The sequence below is a fragment of the Cucurbita maxima genome, unplaced genomic scaffold, assembly GCF_002738345.1.
Source record: "Cucurbita maxima cultivar Rimu unplaced genomic scaffold, Cmax_1.0 Cma_Scf00028, whole genome shotgun sequence".
In the NCBI taxonomy this organism is placed as follows: Eukaryota; Viridiplantae; Streptophyta; class Magnoliopsida; order Cucurbitales; family Cucurbitaceae; genus Cucurbita; species Cucurbita maxima.
In genome coordinates this window covers 1,942,317-1,963,155 of record NW_019272044.1, presented here as the reverse complement: position 1 = coordinate 1,963,155, position 20,839 = coordinate 1,942,317, and the positions used below count along the sequence as shown (strand labels likewise).

The 20,839-nt window shown below is 30.9% G+C and overlaps 1 protein-coding gene across 1 annotated transcript; it reads right to left on the bottom strand.

The window, feature by feature from the left end:
- Positions 1 to 5,574: 5,574 nt before the first annotated feature.
- LOC111500296 (phenylalanine--tRNA ligase alpha subunit, cytoplasmic) lies at positions 5,575 to 15,853 on the bottom strand. The gene is made up of 18 exons (XM_023152027.1): positions 15,571 to 15,853; positions 14,920 to 15,042; positions 14,606 to 14,698; positions 14,330 to 14,386; positions 13,357 to 13,412; positions 12,731 to 12,823; positions 12,249 to 12,339; positions 11,618 to 11,655; positions 11,478 to 11,516; positions 10,729 to 10,805; positions 10,567 to 10,651; positions 10,363 to 10,459; positions 8,228 to 8,324; positions 7,176 to 7,247; positions 7,022 to 7,088; positions 6,810 to 6,935; positions 6,045 to 6,099; positions 5,575 to 5,941 (listed from the first exon to the last, which is right to left on the bottom strand). Exons 1-18 carry the CDS (start codon positions 15,715 to 15,717, stop codon positions 5,882 to 5,884), a joined length of 1,473 nt encoding a protein of 490 aa, XP_023007795.1. The 5' UTR covers positions 15,718 to 15,853; the 3' UTR covers positions 5,575 to 5,881.
- Positions 15,854 to 20,839: the final 4,986 nt, after the last annotated feature.

Genomic DNA, 20,839 nt, shown 5'->3' with positions numbered 1-20,839 from the left:
TATTAATATTATTTTAGACATTTTCATAGTAAAAAAAAGAGATAAATTCCATATTAAATCAAATTGTTTTTGTTTTATATTATTGAAAATATGAAAAGTCGGGTATTATATTATGAGTCGAATCACAACTTTCTATGCAACTTAACCACTGCAGAACACGTGTCAGGGCATAAGTCTATATGGAAAAAAACAAATGCTCAGATCACTTCCAACTTTTAACACGAAGCCCAGTCAAGCTAACCTATCCACGATCGATCACGAGATAATGCCAAGCAAAGAATCAATAATACGTTGAGTAATAGATTTTGAAATTTCAATTTTGTTTTTTTTTTATTTTTTATTTTTCCTTCCAATTATAGCACATAGTTAGTAAATTTAAAATTTAAAGATTTATTAAATAGAAAATTTAAAATGGAAATAGTAATAAATTGGGAAAGGTTAATGATTAAAAAAAAGAATAATAAAATAAAAAAATAAAAAGAAAGTAATTGGCGCCGAAGGATGCATCACGTGTAAAAAAAGAAAGTTTCACTCACGTGATATTCACGTGCCTTTTGTGACCTTTATCCATCGAGTAAAATGTTTATTATCTTTAATTTAACGTAATTATTATTTTTAAATAAAAAAAGTAATATTAGAATTTTAATTATTTCTTTCTTTTTATCTCTCCTCTCGTGCCTCGTTCGTCCTCGATGACAACAGATCGACAAAAAAGAAAGAAATGACGTGACAACGAAAAAATAAAATAAAATAAAAAATTCATAATTATAAGTCTAACACGTCAATAATCGAACATTACTAGAAAAATTCAAACCTTAAACTAAAAATCTAATTTCTTTTCATATAATTAATATCAAATTAAAATACGACATATTACATTGCGATTTGACACAAAACTCAAATGTATTGTATAAATTTTAATTATTAATTATTTATTTTTTTCATTTTTAAAGTCGGGTGTTAAATGATCATTTATTATTTCAACCAACATGTCTCATGGACATTTAATAATATTATAAATAAAGACTTCAATCCAAATAATAATAATAATAATAATAATAATAATAATAACAATAACAAGAGTGGGGTCCCCACTGTTATAACAAATATTGTCCGCTTTGACCCATTACATATCACCATCAACCTCATGATTAAAAAATGTGTTTGTTAAGAAGAGGTCTCCACACTCTTATAAGAAATGTTTCGTTCTCTTCCCCAACCAATATGAGACCTCACATTCTGTCTATGATCTCGAGTATTTGACGATTGACTCTCCTTCTTAATGTGTATACGTTCATTATGAAGTCGATATCAAGAGTAAATCGTTTAGCACACGATGGCTTGGTCGGAGTTATTGGAGCTTTATCATTGACTCCATACTGATCTGCAACATCTTGATACACAAGTAGGTCATATTGATCTTGAGCTTCAGCATCTTTATAGAAATATTGAACTCAGAGTCTAGGTCATACCTTCTATTTTTTTTAGTCGAATTAGATAAAAATTAATTTAAACTAAATTATAAGGAATATTGAAATAAAGATACTAAAATTAGGATATAAATTAAAATGATATTTTAATATTTAAAAAACAAAAAGAAAAGGTTAAATATAAAGTTGTTTAATCTCTAAGATTCCATGATGAATAATCATGATAATAAATGGGTAAAATGGGAAATGACTGAGTTGAAAGTTGGAGTAATTTTTTTTTTTTTTGACAGCCTAACAAAATTTACCTCATGATTTTTACTTTCGGTGAAAAAGTTGAAACAAAATATTAAAATTTTTAATAATTTTTATTCTCCAATTTTATTTTAGATTTAGATGAAATAATAAATTTATGTTGAATATTACTAAATTTAAAAATATTTTAATATATTCACAGATAGTAATTTTTTTAATAAGTTGTATTTAATAAATATTTGACTTATTTAATATTTATATTAAAATTTACGAAATTATGGATTTTATGTCTAATAAAGACACAATTTTTCAATTTTGTATTTAATCAATTTGTGAATTAATTAATAAATTATGATTTATTTAATTTATTTTTATTTTTACACCAAAATTGTGATGTTTATTATTTGATAGGTTAAATAGCTTATTCTAGAAGTATTTAATGGATTTAGTAAAATAAATGCATACAGCAATAATTAAAGATTTTGAGGCAAAAGGATATAATAATAAAATAATAAAATAATAAAAATAAAAATAAAAAATAATATTGAGATAATGGTAAATTCCTCTCATTCCAAATTTGATGAGACTACGCATCTAACACGTGGCCAACAATGCATTCAAGACTCTTCTAAGGCCAACATTTTTCAAAGAATATGAAGAATAAAGATTGGATACTTATCTTTTTCCTTATTATTATATTTTTTTGCTCGGTGTGACACTTGAACAAAACACGAGTACACACATAAATTGATACCACATTTGAATGAGAGTGATCTTAAAGATATGATAACTAAAAAAGACTTATTTGGTAACTCAATCATAGGAACTCCAAGATGCACTTCCTTGCTTGATAACTCAATCGTAGGAACTCCAACATTAAACGTGTTTTACTTGAAACAACCCTATATTGGGTGACCTTAAATGCGTCATTCTCCTCCCCAACCCATATGCTAGGGAGAGATTTTCACACTCTTAAATGCTTCATTCTCCTCCCAACCCATCACTACCAAATATTGTTATCTTTAGACTTTCTCTTTCAGGGTTTCCCTTAAAGTTTTTAAAGCGTGTTTATTAGGTTTTCACACTCTTAAATGCTTCATTCTCCTCCCAACCCATCACTACCAAATATTGTTATCTTTAGACTTTCTCTTTCAGGGTTTCCCTTAAAGTTTTTAAAGCGTGTTTATTAGGTTTTCACACTCTTAAATGCTTCATTCTCCTCCCAACCCATCACTACCAAATATTGTTATCTTTAGACTTTCTCTTTCAGGGTTTCCCTTAAAGTTTTTAAAGCGTGTTTATTAGGTTTTCACACTCTTAAATGCTTCATTCTCCTCCCAACCCATCACTACCAAATATTGTTATCTTTAGACTTTCTCTTTCAGGGTTTCCCTTAAAGTTTTTAAAGCGTGTTTATTAGGTTTTCACACTCTTAAATGCTTCATTCTCCTCCCAACCCATCACTACCAAATATTGTTATCTTTAGACTTTCTCTTTCAGGGTTTCCCTTAAAGTTTTTAAAGCGTGTTTATTAGGTTTTCACACTCTTAAATGCTTCATTCTCCTCCCAACCCATCACTACCAAATATTGTTATCTTTAGACTTTCTCTTTCAGGGTTTCCCCCTTAAAGTTTTTAAAGCGTGTCTATTAGGGAGAGATTTCAACACCCTTAAATGCTTCGTTCTCCTCCCCAACCAAGGTAGGATCTCACAACCCACTTTCCCTTCAGGGTCTAGCATCTTCGTTGGCACCCGTTCCCCTCTCCAATCAATGTCGTTTCTCTCTTCAATTGATATAGGATCTGACAATCCACCCCCTTCGAAGCTCAGCTTTCTCGTTGACACTTGTTCCTCTCTCCAATCAATGTGAGATCTCACAGTAGGTCTGTAATCGGACCACGTCATAAAAAAAATGTGGGATCTCATGTGGCTCAACACATTTTCTCGAATGGATAATAATTATTCAACTAACTTAAAAATAGAACATGAATGAAAGGGTATAGGAATAGTTTCATATGTCCCCTAAAATTACTTTATTGAAGACCCACAAGATTACCAAGATCATTATCTTCATATATTTGTCTCCTCACTTTTTTTTTTAATTATAAAAAAAACATTACAATTTTCAAAAGCTTCAATCATTTTCAAATGTGAGGCTTACAATTTTGTCTAAAATTGTCTATTTATTCTTTATCTAAAATTGGAAAAAAAAGAATTTTTTTTTTAACAAAAATATTATTTAATAGATTATTGAAAAAAACAATTAGAAAAAAATAAATGTTTGCCACGTGTGAAATAACCATATCGGGTCTAGGATGCCCACCCTATCGAGATGACAGATACCTAAATTTATTACTTTATTAAATTTTATTATAAATTTTTAATTTCGTTGGAAATTTACTAATTTCAATAAAATAAGTTTTTGACAAAATTAAGATAGTTAGACGAACACGACTCTCATGGCTTTGCTTTGGGCTTCTTCAAAAGGCCTCATACCAATGGAGAGTGTATTCTTAGATTATAAACCATGACCATTCCCTAAATTAACTAATAACTAATGCAGGACACTTTCATCTAACAAAGATTATTATCAAATAACACTATTAAAATTCATAAATTTCAACAAAAATATTCGCTTAACTTAATAAAAGCTGATGAACTTTGTACGGTATATATGTTTTATGACTCGTAAAGATATACGAGATTTTTTTTAAAGTTGAAAGTTCATAGCGAATGTTGATAAATAAGTTTACAGATAAAAGTTGATTTTTTTCGTCTATTTAATACAAAGTCTATTCAAACCATATGCTCATCTCAACTTAATTTCTAAAAATTATGTAAATATATGAAAAATAAGATATTCGAATATTAGGATTTTTTTTATTGCTGACACATACGATTTAACTAGAGGTACAGTTTCATCACTAGCACATTGCCCGATGTCTGGCTCTAATACAATTTGTAACGGTCCAAGCCCACCGCTAGCAAATATTGTTCTTTTTGGGTTTCCTCTTAAATTTTTGAAAGCGCGCATGTTATGGAGATAGAACTTTATAAATGGTGTTTTATTCTCATTTCGAAACAATATGAGATCTCTCGCAAATATGTTGTATTAAAGGACTGTTCTCTCCAACAGATACGAGATCTCTGACATGAAAGGACAATTATTGAGAAGTCAAGGTGATGTAGAGAGGGCCTCCCTTTACCACACACATGACAGCCAAATTTTTGGTACTCATTCATTTCCTTTTAGTATCACAAGGAAACCAAACACGTCTTTTAGCTATTATCAAACAGAACCCAATAAACTTACTTTAGTTTTTTTCCTGTCTGGATAAGAGGGAAAAAGTCATTCTTCTGCACTATAGATCAGCCCGTACCATTTCTGTTTGTCCAGTTCAGCTTAGGGGCCACCTTCAAAAATATCAATAATAAATGTAGGGTAGTTTATAAAATATTTCAAAATCAATGTTAGTCCGTGAACAAAAACCTTTATACTTTCATATTCAAGTCTATTGCAGTCATTGAATTTTAAAAATGTAATATAAGTTCAACAATCAATTTTGAAAAGTTTACGTATTGACCGAACACAAAATAAAAACTTAAACAATCCACGTTGATGAACAGTTCGATTTCACCCTTCAACATCAAAAGACATCAGTTCCATTCAACCACGATTTTCCTCGTGCGACACCTCGACCACATGTTTCTGAGAGAGAGGGCATTTAAAGCATTCAAATTAGGTATTATCAATCAATCCAAGGAAACATAGAAGAAAAAAAAGTCGAAAAGGCTACGTCAACACAAAGAAAAAGGGTTCACAAGTAGTTGTCCTCTATTACGGCAGTTAAGCGATAAACATCGATAATTAAATCCAATCTCAAGAGAAGGGTAGGCTAGAAAAAGCTGCACCCAATTACCAATCTACGTCTCAATTATAGTTTAATCAAGTCAAAACTTACATATAAAGAGAATATGGAACCTCAATTCAAGCAGGTCATGTTTTTGTCAATTAAATTACCATTGGCTCAATAATTCATTAATAAACGAGGTGTCGATGCAATAGGCTTTTCAAGTAAGTGAATGAGTACTTAACAATTTAAGCAAGAAGGAGAATTTGAACGATCAAGTTAGCCTTCTGCTGGCCAACATAAACCAAAATGAAAGATCAAATGGGTGTTTTCTTGGGCTTGATTCGCTCAACTTGCATTGATGCCGAGGCGGCATATCGGATTTTTCTTCATTAGACCAAGATCGACCTGGAGAAATATAAGAATATGGGGCAACCAAACAGATTCATTCAGATACATTATAATGATGGATTTTCCAAGGTTGTGGTTAAGACGGAGTTATAAGGGATACCTTGTGGCCAAAGAGATCGCGAATGTTATCGACACCGTACAAGATCATGGTTGGTCTGGTTCATGGACAGGTGCAAGAGAAAATAGTCATCATTTTATTATTCATCTAAAAGAGTAAATAGATTCTAAATATTCTATACATTTTCAATTCTGCTCCTTGGAACTCTTGAAACACCTAAACTAATCCTTTTAAGTAAGAAAAGATGTAACTTTATTTGACCTTTGGAAAATCAATGGTGTTATATCGTATATCGTTTAAAAACGTGAGGAGTTCCTATAACAAAAACAAATAATTTGGATATTGTTTGATAATCATTTGACTTTATTTTTGGTTTTTGAACATTAAGCTTATAAACACCACTTTTGCTTCTCGATTTTATTATCCACTTTTAGAGATGTTTTCAAAATCCAAGCCAAAGTTTTGAAAACTAAAAAGTAGTATTCAAAAGCCTTTTTTCGTATTTGAAATTAACTATATGAAATCAAATGGTTCCTTAGAAAGGGTGAAAACTATTGTAAACAAATAGCAAAAAAACAAGCAGAATTATCAAAAAACAAAATGTGCAAACAAGGCCATACATTTAAAAACCGCAATTTCAAAAGTGAAAGACCTTAGGAAATTCATGGAAACTTTATGACCAAAACTATATTTAAACGTTAATGTCAGAGCGCAAACCTCATAAAAGTTAGGAACGAGGCCAACACACTTCTGGGACCAAGTAAAAAACAAATGCATTTGGCATTTAATGAGACATGAGAATCTTACCTCTCGAGCGAAAGACCCCATGCAATAACACGGACATCCTCTGGAAGCCCCATAGGTAGCAGCATTTCGGGTCTGAACATTCCTGAATTTCCAACTTCCACCCATTTCTTAAAGCCTTCATGATAACTGAAAAATATAATGCATCAAACACATGGAGAGCACGAATCTAGCATAACAACAGCAATTTCAAAGTGATTCAGTAGTTCAGTCACCTGAAAATTTCCATGCTGGGTTCGGTATATGGGTTATAAGCAGGCTTGAACCGTAGCTTGGACATGCCTGAAAATGGAATATGCACTTGAATAATCCAATTGTTTCCTTTCAAACATTATTTAGGCATACAATGTGCTACTATTAATTGGTTACCTAGACGAGAGAAGAAGTCATACAATACTCCAATCAAGTCTCCAAGAGTAAGTCCTCGATCACATATCAACCCTAAAAACCAGAGGCAAATATTTACATTTCCGATTGATTATTGAAATATAACTGAGAAATTCAGTATACTGGTCCGTAAAAGTCTATTTAGCTTATATGAAAAAAATAAAGTTTGATGAGTTCAATAAAATTTTCCAATTAAAATATCTATATAAATCAGTACATAATTGAACGTTACGTGTTAAATAGACACTAATAAATAAAATCGTCTCTTCATTGTTTTGACACAGTTTTTATCACATTTGTAATTGGTTTTTTAGAATAACATTTATAAATTATTTGAATGAACAGTCTTTTTGTTTAAATGAAAAACCGAGTTTTCAATGAGAAGGATGGATGAAAAAATGCATACAAAAAGACAATCCAACGAAAATGGAACTCCAATCCAAAAGGATCAACACTAAATGATAGTCACAAAACAAATTCAAAACAAAAGCCCAAATATAGGTGTTATAAGATTCTTAACTTTACAAGGATAAATGGACATATCACATTTAAAATATATATATATATATATATATATATATATATATATATATATATATATATATATATATATAACTTATTTCTACCATTACAATTATTGAAGATTTTATTGGAAACCCGAAACAAACTCATTCAAGAGTCAAGATCAGAAGTAAAAAAAAAATTAAAATATTGAATTATATATTACTTTCATTTATAAATCTTAAAATAAATGTTCTTAATGAAAACATAAGTTTTATCGTCTACATTATGATATTAAATCTTTTTTTATTGATATTTATTAAGTTGAATAAACAAAATAAATGAAGACAATATACTAAATTAGATAAAAAAATGTTTTTAAAAATCATTAAAGAGAGTGGATGAAAGAGGAGATAGAAAAGAAAGCTTCTCCTTTCTTCGCACTTTTATATATTTTATTGTATTTAATTTAATATAGATATATTTAAGAAATGAGAAATGTCAAAAGGTTCAAATGTATTAATCATAAATACCTTCTATCTGGTGAAATTCAGCAAGATGGGTTCGATCTACTGCTTCATTTCTGAAAACGCGGTCTATAGAGAAGTACTTTTTGGGGGCAAATGGTTTCTGTGACAAATATTGAGAGAGAGATATTTCAAGGAAACAACCTCGCCAGATAATTTGGGGGGAAATGAAAAAATAAAAATAAGAAATGAAATTGGAAACTGATAAAAGACCAAGAGCTAGTACAAGCATCGGAAAAATCATCTGCAATAGAAGTAGAATTTAGTGGCTTAACAAATAGACAATACGAATCTCCATCCCTTTCTTTTAATTTAATTGACCAGACAACTTAGATGATTAGTTTCGGCACCCAAGGAATCACCCCAAAAATAATCCACCATTTTTTGCGACATAATGTCCGTCTTAATAGGAATTCTAACTCAGGTAGGATCTACGTCAGCAAATTAGATAAATCACAGAGTCCTTCCTCATTCTGAATATTTTTTCTTCCACTAGCTTTCAGAAACTATTAAATCTCCAACGTCTGGAAGAACACAGCCCACCGGTTGTGGTTACATTGAGGATCAGGAAAAATGGATAAGTGTAATGCATATCAGGTAAAACTACGTTTATCTTGGAGGTCAATATGGATTTAATTTGGTTTAATTGACATTACATTACTTCTTGAAATCTAATTTGGGTAAATTACATTCATGGTTAAATTAAGATAATTATATTCTCATTTTTAATAAGAGAATTATTTCATTGGCGTTTGAAATTTACAAAAGGGATGTGCTATCCGTGAAGCTTATAAAAGACCTTCCCAATTAACAATGAATGAGGTATGACAATAGGAAGCAAAAGTATTAAACAATTTACACCATGAAATGTCACGGTAAACAATATTGTCGAAGATCCAAGTTTGTTTCTTTTCCATGAACTTTTTTATCTCGCTTTTTTCAGAGATTCCAAAAGAGAGCCATAATGAGGTTGGTACATAACAAAACTTTTGCACTTTTGAAGGAGTGGTATGTTAAGACCAAGTCCAATAAATCCACCTCTCCATGAAAGTGAGGTGTGATCTGAAAGTATTAGAATCTTTATCCATAAGTTATAAGCATAAGTTACTATATAAATATGCGGTTTTGTGATTCGTTGTCTCTATTGCATAAAGGGCACCCATTGGGAAATTGGGTCATGAAGGGTTCTTTTTTTTTTGTGGTAGGATTCCCTTTGTGCTAATGATTTTGTGCACGATTTTCTGGTTTTTTGGGTGATTTATTTTCCATATTGTCTTGGTTAGTGTGGGCTTTATGGCTTTTGTCTTTTCTCCCACATCCATCATTAAGGATGAGAAGGCCTTGTCAGCATTAGGAAGCTATTCCAATGAGTTTGCTACTTGAGACAGCACTATTGAGTTAAATCGGCTCATTCTGTATCTTCGCTATCTTTTAGGTGAATTAATCCGGCTCATTCGGTATCTTGTTATCTTTCAGGTCCCTATCGAGCTGCAAGTCCAAAATTTGTTGTCATGTTTCCATGTTTCTTTGATTGTCTTGCATTGCGATAGTCCATACAAAAGAGGATACATCATAGCTAGCATGATGTTGACAATCCAAGGGTCAGAAGGGTCGGTCTACAAAGATGTGTTTCCTCCCTCACCGATCCTATGGCGAATGTGGTTGGTGATGAGGTTATGGTGCTTTTTCATAAACTTCCATGGCCCCTAAGGAGAAGGTGGGCAACCGATTCTTTATAAGATTCCTCAACAATGTGGTGCCTTCATGGTAATACGTCTAATTCCATTTGGTGAGGAGTGTTTCGTTTTTCTCCTTCGTCAAATATAGGCCATAACTCCCTCAAATTTTTTTAGTTAATAATTTTTATTGAGGTTTCAAATCAATAAATTTTGAGAATTTAACATTCTCTTGAACTTTAGTTCAAAATTTGACAACTTCAATCTTATTTTCCAATGATTTTATCCAAATGCTTTTGGACGTTTTAATTTGAAAATATGATTGAAAACAAAAGCCAATAATTGTGAATGTTTGAATGCATAACAATTCTCCCATTGTTTCAGTATTTAATCATGAACGCTGACCAGAACTGATTAAATTGTTTATCAAAGCCTACATAGAATATAAACCAAACAATGACGAACCTGTGCAAGCAAATATAACATCCTGGAGGACACAGCAGTTGTATGAGTTCGCAGTAGGTTCTTATTTGCTTCCTCTCGTTTCCAATCATATCCATATCTGAAAGAGGCAGAATAATACAAATAATCACTCACAAGAAAAAATAAAATCTCGGAAATACTAAGCAAAGAAAGAAAGGTGACAGTTTGAAGAAGAGAATATCACACCCTTTGGATCCAAAACCACCAATCTCATGGACCTGTTTCACCCGCTCCACATAATCTTCAGGAAGTTCCCTTGTGCTGGCAGGAGCTACAGAGGTAAAACCAAATAACTATTAAGAAAAAAATAAAAAAAAACTTTTGATGTTCAGCAATCACGGAAGAAACCTTGCAAGAAGAAAGTATCATGCGCATCACGGGCAGGGTGTTGTTGTGGTTGGAATAATGCATCAAAGTTCCAGAAGCTGTTGGTACAGAAGAGAAAGAAAAGCTAATAAGGTTTTGAAAAGATATTTAGGCAAGCCACATTTCTTTTCCCAATCGAACCTCTCCTTGGGTTCTAGAAGCTCAGAAGTTAATGCACGTGCATATACAGTTAACTTTTTAAAATATAAGAAACAGAACTTTCATTATCAAGAGATTAAAAAAAAAAAAGAAAAAAAAGAGGAGAGATTAGATACCCCCACACATCCAAGGGTTACAAAAAGAAGCCCAACTGGTGAAGATGAGTTAGGTTATAATCATGTATGTAGAGAGGTCATACAAATATAACTAAAAGAAAAGAGAAAAAGAAAGAAGAATATGCTATCAGTTCTCGGATAATAATAATTTAAATAATAATCAAAATAATAAAGGCTAAAGAATAGAAAAGCTAAAAGAAGAGCGTTTGCAAAAAATTTATCTCACTATGGTGCATGCCAAGTGAGGTTGAGCCAAGTGTGCCTCTTAAAAATGTTTGTGGGGAGCCTCTTGATTTACATCACAATAAGACAATTATAACGCTATACCAAGGTGGAAAAAACAAAAAAAAAATGTGTTGAACTTTGTATAGTACTGACATATATTCAGTCATTTTAAAAAAGAACTATGGATGTAAAACGTATCATTCAAGAAAGGGAGCAGGGGAGAACTCCTACCTGCTCTCGACAAAGTTATTGGTAGGCATCTCTTCAAATCTGAAATCAGAAACCAAAACACAGGCCTAAAACTGTAAATTTTTATTTAAAACAACAAAGTAATACAGAAGATAAGCGTAAGCATAAGATAAATCACTTACCCCATTTGACGAAAAATATTTTTTAATTGCTGTCGGACCTAAAAGTTTTTTAAGAGCAAAAGACAATCCATTTCAGTACATAAACAGATGCATAAGGCATGCATGAGAAGGGGGAAAGCATAAAAAAATTGAACGCGATTTGTGCTGAAATAAAAATTTACAACCTAGTATAACTAGTTTAAAGATTATTGGAAGGTAAGAAACATGATCGGAGTAGAATCAGGCAGTGTCAACCATCAATCTGCCTATATCTAATTTCAAAGCCCAATGGTCACAAAGTTCTGTTTCTTAAAAGAAGAAATCAACTTTTTCGATTAATCAAAAGGAAGAAAATTGTTCAAAACTACACCTTCCCAAAGGGAGAGAATGAAACAGGAACTAAAAAGAGCCTAACAATAAAAATATCAAAGGTGCTACATTCCCTAGATTCAAGTTCCTACTAAGGAATTCATTTTCCATATTCTACAAATAATTGTAATTTTTGCTCTGGGTAATTTGATCATCAATACTGGCATAATTATTAACCCATAAGCATTCATGCATGCCCTTACTTAAAGGTGTTTAATGTTAACTAATAATTTTCTAATTAAATGAAGGGTTTTCATTCTTTTCAAAATATACGTATTATTACCTTCAGCAATGGATGAAGATGACCACCCTCAAGGGGCTGACCTTTGGCATTAAAGTTATACTCCTTGAATTCTAGTTCTCTCCAGTCTCCCCTAGATAGTGCAAAATATGAGATAAATCTATAAGTTTCCAAGGCTGTTTGATACAAGATACATGAACTAGAAACAAATGAGCAAACTGGACATGATAATTGACGTTTCAGTTGCAATGTCATTCCTCCAACAACAACACACATATTTTAGCCTACAATAACTCACAATACAAAGAAAACGATTGATGGAAGTAGAAAATGAGAGTTTTAATGCCAAACTATATACCGTCTGAAGAACTGACCTCGGGTGCGTACACAATTTTTTTAAAAATATATATAAATACAAAAATAGAAACACTTTTAACAGCTGAATGTACAGCAATTGTGTTACCAAATGCATACTGTCATAAAATAAAATCCAAGCACGAAACAAGAATAGGCAAATAGGAAACCTCTGAAGATTTTCTCGTGTCAAATCTGTAGCAGCCTTTTTCCTTCTAGGAGCATAACTAGGGCCCTTCTTCACTGAGTAGCCTTTCCATGTTCTAGAGAAGGTCAAATTAAACATTTTTAAGATAACAAACAGATTGAACCCGTATCAAGTGTTAAAAGCATATAGAATCATAAAAGCTTCTTAAAATATAAAACAACTCAGCTTTTTGTAATTTGTAATTTTCAGCTTCGTGGAATTTTTTTGGACTGGAGTCCATTCTTGTAGTTTGTTGTGAACTCCTATTGTGAGCTTTTTTTTTTTTGTTTGCACGTATACTGTATATTCTTCTGTTCACTCAATGAATGCTCAATTTCTTACCAAAAGCAGAATAGAAATTGAGCCTCATCCAAAAGAGTATGAAAACGTCAAATCCAAAGTCTTTTTTTTTTTTTTTTTTTTTTTGAATAAAAGAAACAGAGAAGATATATTGACCAATCCAAAGAAATATTATATCATCCCATCTCTGGTGAAAAACCAAATACAGAGGTCCACATGCCTAACACACCAGACAAGAGGAACGCAAATTTTTTTAAATATATTTAAATGTCCAATGAATAAGTAGTGAAAGTGAGGTACGAGAATTACTGTGATACAATCAGCTTTCTTGCTTTGAGTGCCTTCACGTCATCATCATGAACTTCCTGGACTCAAAATTCAAAATAATTAGCTGATGATGATCGACACCAAGATATTAAAAAAAATTATTAAGGAAAAAAAAAAAACAGACAGGAGACAATGGAATGATGTAGATGGCCAAGCCTCAAAACATTTGCAACANATTGTTTTTTTCTTTACATTGACCCTAAATGATTTTTTTTTTTTTTTTTTTTTTTTTTTTTTTTTGAGTTCAACAATATATGCTGGGTAATCCATGTGTCCTCTTACCAAGAGTACATGTTATATGTCAGTTGAGTTATGCTCATGTTTGGTAGTACATTAACAATTGCTTATCTATGAAAAATTATCAGGATCCATAATCCAAATCTCTTTGGTAGTACACTGGAGTCAATTTGGGGGTTTTCCTAAAAGAAATAGTTGTATTAGTTCAAAACATGATTACAAAATAGGAGGAAGAAATAACCTTCCTACGAGACAGGCAGGTTTCTTTTTCTCTCTCTAATTGACTTGTGTAACGGAGCAAATACAAAAATTTCTAGAAACAGTATAACATCTTAAAACACTTTGATGGTGCTCTCAAAACTTCTTTGCAACATGAGAAAGTGTTCTAAAATGTACGTTGAGTTAAATATTGTATGTCATCAATTCGGTCACCTAAATTTTGAGCATATAAATAGGCTAAACTTGGAAAAACAAAGATGCATAGTGAACATAATGAGAAATGACAATTTAGTTCTTAACAACATATTAGTCATTATTTCACAAACTCCCATAATTTAATAGTAACTAAATATTCTGATGCCACTTTCCACTTTCCAACCGGCTTCCTAGTGATGCAATATGACCATGAACCAGAAATGGATGAAACTCATTATTGAAGCTTCAATATCCAAGAATCTGTGTAATACAAAACAAATGAATCATGCAAACCAATAATCACCTTTCCATCTTTTATCTGCAGAAGTGAATTTTTCACCTTGTCCTCAACATGTTGAACCTACAGCCAAACAAACTTGTAAATAATCATACAGAAAATAAAGGTGCTTTAATTATAATATCTAAGCTATAAAATAAAACTGGTGTGAAGTTAATCCATGTCATATCCTGGTTGCAGTAGTATAACAATTCATACAATTAACGCCAATTGAGATCATTTTTATCAATATCTTAATAATGAACTCCCACAAAAAAATAAAAAATAAAAAATATTTCTAACCTTTCGGGATATCGATTGCTTCCCCATTTCAACCCATTTGTTCTTTGCTGCCTGAGCACAGCCAATTTTGAAAATAGATGGACCAAGCTTTTTCTGCAAAACCAGACCAGTTGGACATGGGCAAGAAACAGCTTCAGTACTAATATAGACTCATATCCACAAATATGAAAATGAAGGCAAAAACTAATAAGGAAAATGCCTAATTTCCATCCTTAACACTCTCAAATCATCAACCTCGAATGAAAAGTTTTAAATTGGAATAATCCTCATCCTCTACGTCAAAACAAAATGAATATCCATGACGGCAATATCACCTGTAGTTCTTCCTTTGGAATTCCCTCGGGTGGAATTGCCAAGAATAGCTGCAGCTCAGGTGATCCTGTAGCAGTATATGTCTCGCCCTCATCAGTTAGAATCCACTTCTCCTTCTTAATGTCCTGAAAAACTCTCCAAAAGAGAGATGTGATCAATAAATGAATTCGCAGTTTAACTATTCGTGAAAATGTAAAGTTATTAGTATATGAAGTAACCAAAGACCACAAATTAAACACAGGGAAGCCCACTCAAAACTAACAACCGACTGCAAACCAATCAAATGTTACAGCAACAATCAGATATAATTAAAATCAAACAAAATAATTGTTTCGGTAAGTTGACCGCTTCACGAGTCCTCAAGAATTGTAGTTTTAGTCTACTACACACCAAAAAAAATACAAAACCAACGACAAGGCTTAAAGTTACAAAAATAAGTTCAGACACGTTCGAATTGACGCAGAGAGTTGAGGACCAAGCAAATGTCAACGATTCTGCAATCAATGACAAGTACAAAGGCAGGCAAGTCGTCATTTCCAGCTCAAACAATCTAAAGCTAGTTATCACCTTACTATGCTAGAAATTCATCCAACCAGAAAGAAACATAAATGATTAAAAGACAAATGATGATTAGCAAAAATAAGCAATTGTACTTCAGCATCGACGTATCTGAAGCCATTGAGACTCTTGATGACGTTGACGACCTCGTTGTGATCAAGTCTAAACTCATCGGCGAACCGTCCGGAATCGGAGATTTCGACGTTCTTCTCAAGGTAACCGAGAATTGCTTCCTCCGCCATCTTCTCGATGGCTTTGCGGCCACTTCTTCAACGCTCACGAGCAGCTGCAGTTCCTCTATCTCTTCTCTACGCCAAATACGCTCACAGAAGCCCTGAATTTGGTTTGACGGCAAAATCAGTGGGGCAGATAGCTTGACTGAGAAATTGAGAAATGAGGCGACTAGCTTGTTGGGCCTCCTTGTTGGACGACTCGCTTGTTGGGCCTAAAGTTGTTGGGCTTTCATGACGGTATAAATGGGCCTGCTTTTTTATAAATTTGGGTTAACATGGCCTAACATATTTGTTATTGAAAATTGAAAAAAAAAATGTAATATTTTAATATTGAATTTAATTTAGTAAATTACTAAAATACCCCATGGATTAGGGAGTATTTGTTAAAAAACCACCAAATAACAAATCTCAAATCCCATGGATTAGGGCATTATTGGAAATGAAAATTATGAAATATTTAATTAATTGATAAAAATGACAATAATTTTAAAATTAAATTTTCCTCTAAAAACAAATAAGACAGCTCAATAATAGAGTAGACTAAAATACTAGCATAACAAAATGCTGGAATTAAGGAATATTAAAAATAAAATAAAATAAATAAATCAAACCCTTGATTAAAAAAAACCCATTTAAATAAACTATTAAAAATTAGGACGGTTCATATTACTGATAAAATTATAACTATCAAACCGAGGTTGGATAGAATTTTTAGAAAACTTAAAAATTTGATTCCATTAGCGAGTTGAAATATTTTTGGTCGGGTCAACCCCACCAACGTGAGAATAGGGTTACAACCCAATCAATGCTACCCTAAGTTTTTAAGAAAATTAAGAATATTTAACGTTTATAATCCATAGTAGTGATATACTGAACTTGTGAATGTTTGATATTTGAATTTTACTAGATTTTAGTTATTAATGTAGCATATATCTGAGTATAATTTTTTTAAACAATTAAAAAAAAAAACTCAACCCAAAAATAGTTGGATCCAATTGTGAGCTCTATTTGGGTCGGGTCATCAATCCAATCAACTAAAAATTGAGTTAGTCCAAACAAAATTTCAAGTAGTCACCACACCTTTACTAAAAATATATAAAAAAAATTAGAACCCGAACATTACAACATCATTTCAGGTCATCACCACACGTATTCCGACCTCTAATTTCGATTCAAAATTCTAACAAATTTACGATGAAATATAAACATTTTTGTGGTCAGTAATAATAATTAGAAAGTTGAATAATATCATATATAAAATCTGAAACCACGTCCTACTCCAAATTGCAGAACATGCGAAACGTGTCGAACAGCTATTGGACAAGACGATGACAGTACAGCAGTGACCTGTCACCCCAAAATTAATAATAAAAGACCTACAAAAATAGAGTGCATCTCATTTTCAATGTTCTAAGCTGGCCTCCACAGTCACGACAGTCCAATAAACCCTAAAAAAACAAAATTAATATTATTTTATTCATTTATTAAACTTTTCATTTTAATTTAATTTCATATATTAATTTTAACATATGGTTTGGGTATTTAAACTATTTGAAATTATTCATTGATAAGGACAAATCAATATTATTTATGTTGTTGCTAATTGTATTATTGTCTCCTCATTTGTTCTTCATTTTTATTTTATTTCAAGCATTATGTTTTCACATTAATTTAATTTTAGGGTTTCTTTAGTATTGTTTCCATTTGTTCATAATTTATGTATTTTCTTCTCGACAACTTGCCCCCACTCGTTTGTTTATGCTCATCGTGTTTCTTTACTCTGATACTGTAAAGGGCGATATCTCTTCTCGATAAAATATTTACTTTTTTTAGCTAGATGATGAACGAGAGAGAGTGAACGGAGATTTCTCTTCGTTAGATAAACGTGACAAGGGACGGAGGTATGTTGAAGAATTTTGTAAGTGTTGAAAATTATATTGCGAGATCCCATATTAATTCGAGAGAAAAACAAGTGTCGGCGAATGGCCTCGAAAGAGGTGGATTGTGAGATCACACGTTGGTTGGAGAGATGAACGAAATATTGTTTATAAGGATGTAAAAGTATTTTCTTAGCAATGTGTTTTTAAAACTTTAAAGAAAAGTACAAAAAAATACAATATTAATTAACGGTGGACTTAGACTGTTACTTTATATTATATTTTTGGGTATGAAATATTATTAGATTATTATAATATTTTGCATTTTTTAATATAAATTATATATTCCACCGTGGAACCCGACCTATAAATGTCAACACGTCCACTAATTTCCGATTAATTTAATAATAAAGATTTGTGGGCTTTTGATGGATATTGTTTTGTATAAGATTTTGCCAAAAAGGCCAAACCGCCTTGACAGAAGCTACGTCACTTCCATTCCACCCACCAACTAATTTTGTTATTATTATTTTTTTATTTTCTCCCTTATTTTGGGTCTTGAAACGTCATCAACCTCTGTATTACTAGATTTAATATTTTTTTAAAATTCTAATTTTTATATTATGTATTTAGAGTTAGTGCATATCATATATTGATTCGGAGAAGATAACGAAATATTTCATTAACGTGTTTTAAAATTTTGAGGGGAAAATCCAAAGAGAACAGTAACTATTAGTAGTGGGCTTGAACTATTACAAATGATATAAAAATCAAATATTGGGCAATGTGTCAACGAGAACGTTGGGATTGTGAAATCTCACGGTTTGAGAGGGGAGCAAAACATTTCTTTATGGAGATCTCTCCCTAGTGGGTGCGTTTTAAACTTTGAGGGAAAGCTCATAGAAGACAATATCGAGAGGTGAAATATAAGATCGTACATCAATTTGAGAGGGGAACGAAACATTTTATTATAACAGTGTTGAATTGGTGTCCAGAAGAGAAAACCCATCAAGGATAATATTGAAGGGTAGATTGTGAGATCTCACATCGGTTGGAAAGGGAAACGAAATATTCTCTACAACGGTGAAGCTCACTCGAATTGTGAGATCCCATATTAGTTGGGGAGAGAAACGAAATATTTTTTATAATAGTGTGGAAGCTCTCCCGGATTGTGAGATCGCATATCGATTAGGGAGGGGAACGAAATATTCGTTATAATAATGTGGAAACTCTCACGAATTGTGAGATCCCACACTAACCCTAAACGATAGTATCGAAAAAGTCCAAAACTATATAGAATAGTATATGTTATGGATAGATTTAAACGGTTATAGTTACATTATTCTATCTTATTTATTAATTTTGGCACAACCATTTAATACCTTTCTTTCCTATGGGCTTAATTCCCATTGGAATTAGTAAAAAGGTAACTTTTTATAGTCAATTTTTTTTCAACTTGTCCATTAAAAGTTTGTGAAAAGTAAAAACAAGTTAGGCAGTAAAAAAAAAAAAAGAAAAGCGTAAAATAAATCATTTTTTTAGTAAATTTTTAAGATTTTATGCAAAATAAAAAAAATAAAAAAAAACTAAAATTGCCTAAAATTATTTTTTAGTTAAAAAAAAAAACCCTAAATTAAAGTGGTCGACATAATTTTTTGGCAAAATTTAGAGTGGGAGGAGAGAGAGAGAGAGAAACTGATTGGGTGATGGGTAAGGAATTGGCATGCAGTCTATGGCGGTTCATTTAAAGAAAGAACAGTCCAATGGGGTAAGAGGGATTTATTTTATGTCATCACAAAAAGTCAACTTTTGTTGGTGACTCACAGCTGTTGTCACACTGGCCTTTCTGTACTATGACTTTTTATTTATTTTTTCTTTTTCTATATAATATCATTTTATATTATGCTTCCAATTTCCAATATTCATTTTATTTTTCCTCTTATCCCTATTTTTATTTTTAAATTTTAAAAACAATATCTTGATGCCTTATTTTTCAAACCCTTCAAGTTTTAATATTTAATAGGCTCGTAAATTTTAAAAAACGTTGAATAAAGTAAGTAGAGATTTTGATTTATTTAATTATTATTTCTTTATTATTCTTTTTTAGAGGTAAGAAATGATTTGACCATTCATTATTCTAGATATTTTGGAGTGAAAATGGTTTGGGATATTTTCAACCTAATAAATATCATATTAATGCACATCAAAATTATTTATTTATATATATTATATTACTGTCTAAATTATAATTGGTCATATTTATTTCGTTAAAATCTCTAAAATACAAATTTTAGAAATGAAATTAAATTCGGGTTTGTTCGACTATTTTATCCTAATTTATTCATTTTCCTTCTAAATAGTGTTATTTATTTATTTATTATTTTTATATATTTATACAAAAAAAAAAAAAAATCACTTTTTTTTCTCCACTAAATTAGAATAATAAGTGTCACATCTAAATCCTAATTTTGTAGATATTGAATATTTTCCATTATTTTCCCACCAAAAAAAGGAAAAAAGAATCTTTACCATTATATATTTTTATATATTATTTTTATAGAAAGTGATTAAACTTTTCTAGCTTTTATTTATTTATTTATTTATTTTAATATTAAAATATTAAGCTAATCCAATTGAATTATAAAGTTAAATAAATAATTAGATTAATATCCTTCTTCAAGTTGGAGTTTCAATTAACAAGTCAACTAATAAATTAATCCATTTTCATTTAAAAAATAAAATGAATTCCAAAAGGAAAAATAGTAAATAAATGAAAAATATTAATTTTGTCTACCTAAATTTGACTTAACTAAGTAAAAATATTAATTATTTTTTAAAGTATGAATTATAACAATAGTATTAATTTAATTCTGTTCTTGACCGTACCGCTTATATAAGAGTGGTGTTCGAGATAAATAAAAGAAAACCTTTATAATGAAAAATACTATTTTTGAAAATTGAGTGCAAATTTTTATTAACCTAAGTTTAATTATATAATCGAAATACTTATTTTGAAAATTGTGAAAAAAAAAATATTTAATTAATATTTTTATGCAAAAGTGCTTGTGACAGTATTATTAGAAAAAGTTACTTCAAATTTAGTTTGAGAAAATTAAAGATTGTGCGTACAAATAATATATGGTTTTTCCAAATGCATGAATGGCCACGTAAGCACCACTCTCTTTTTAATGCTCCTCAATATATATATATATATATATATATATATATATATATATATATATATATATATATAT

Excerpts from the sequence above, each read along its gene's own strand:
- LOC111500296 (XM_023152027.1), bottom strand. The coding sequence starts at position 15,717 with ATGGCGGAGGAAGCAATTCTCGGTTACCTTGAGAAGAACGTCGAAATC. Across the intron at positions 7,089-7,175 it reads TGACTTCTTCTCTCGTCTAG|GCATGTCCAAGCTACGGTTC; the intron begins GTAACCAATTAA and ends TTCCATTTTCAG. Across the intron at positions 5,942-6,044 it reads GCGATCTCTTTGGCCACAAG|GTCGATCTTGGTCTAATGAA; the intron begins GTATCCCTTATA and ends ATATTTCTCCAG.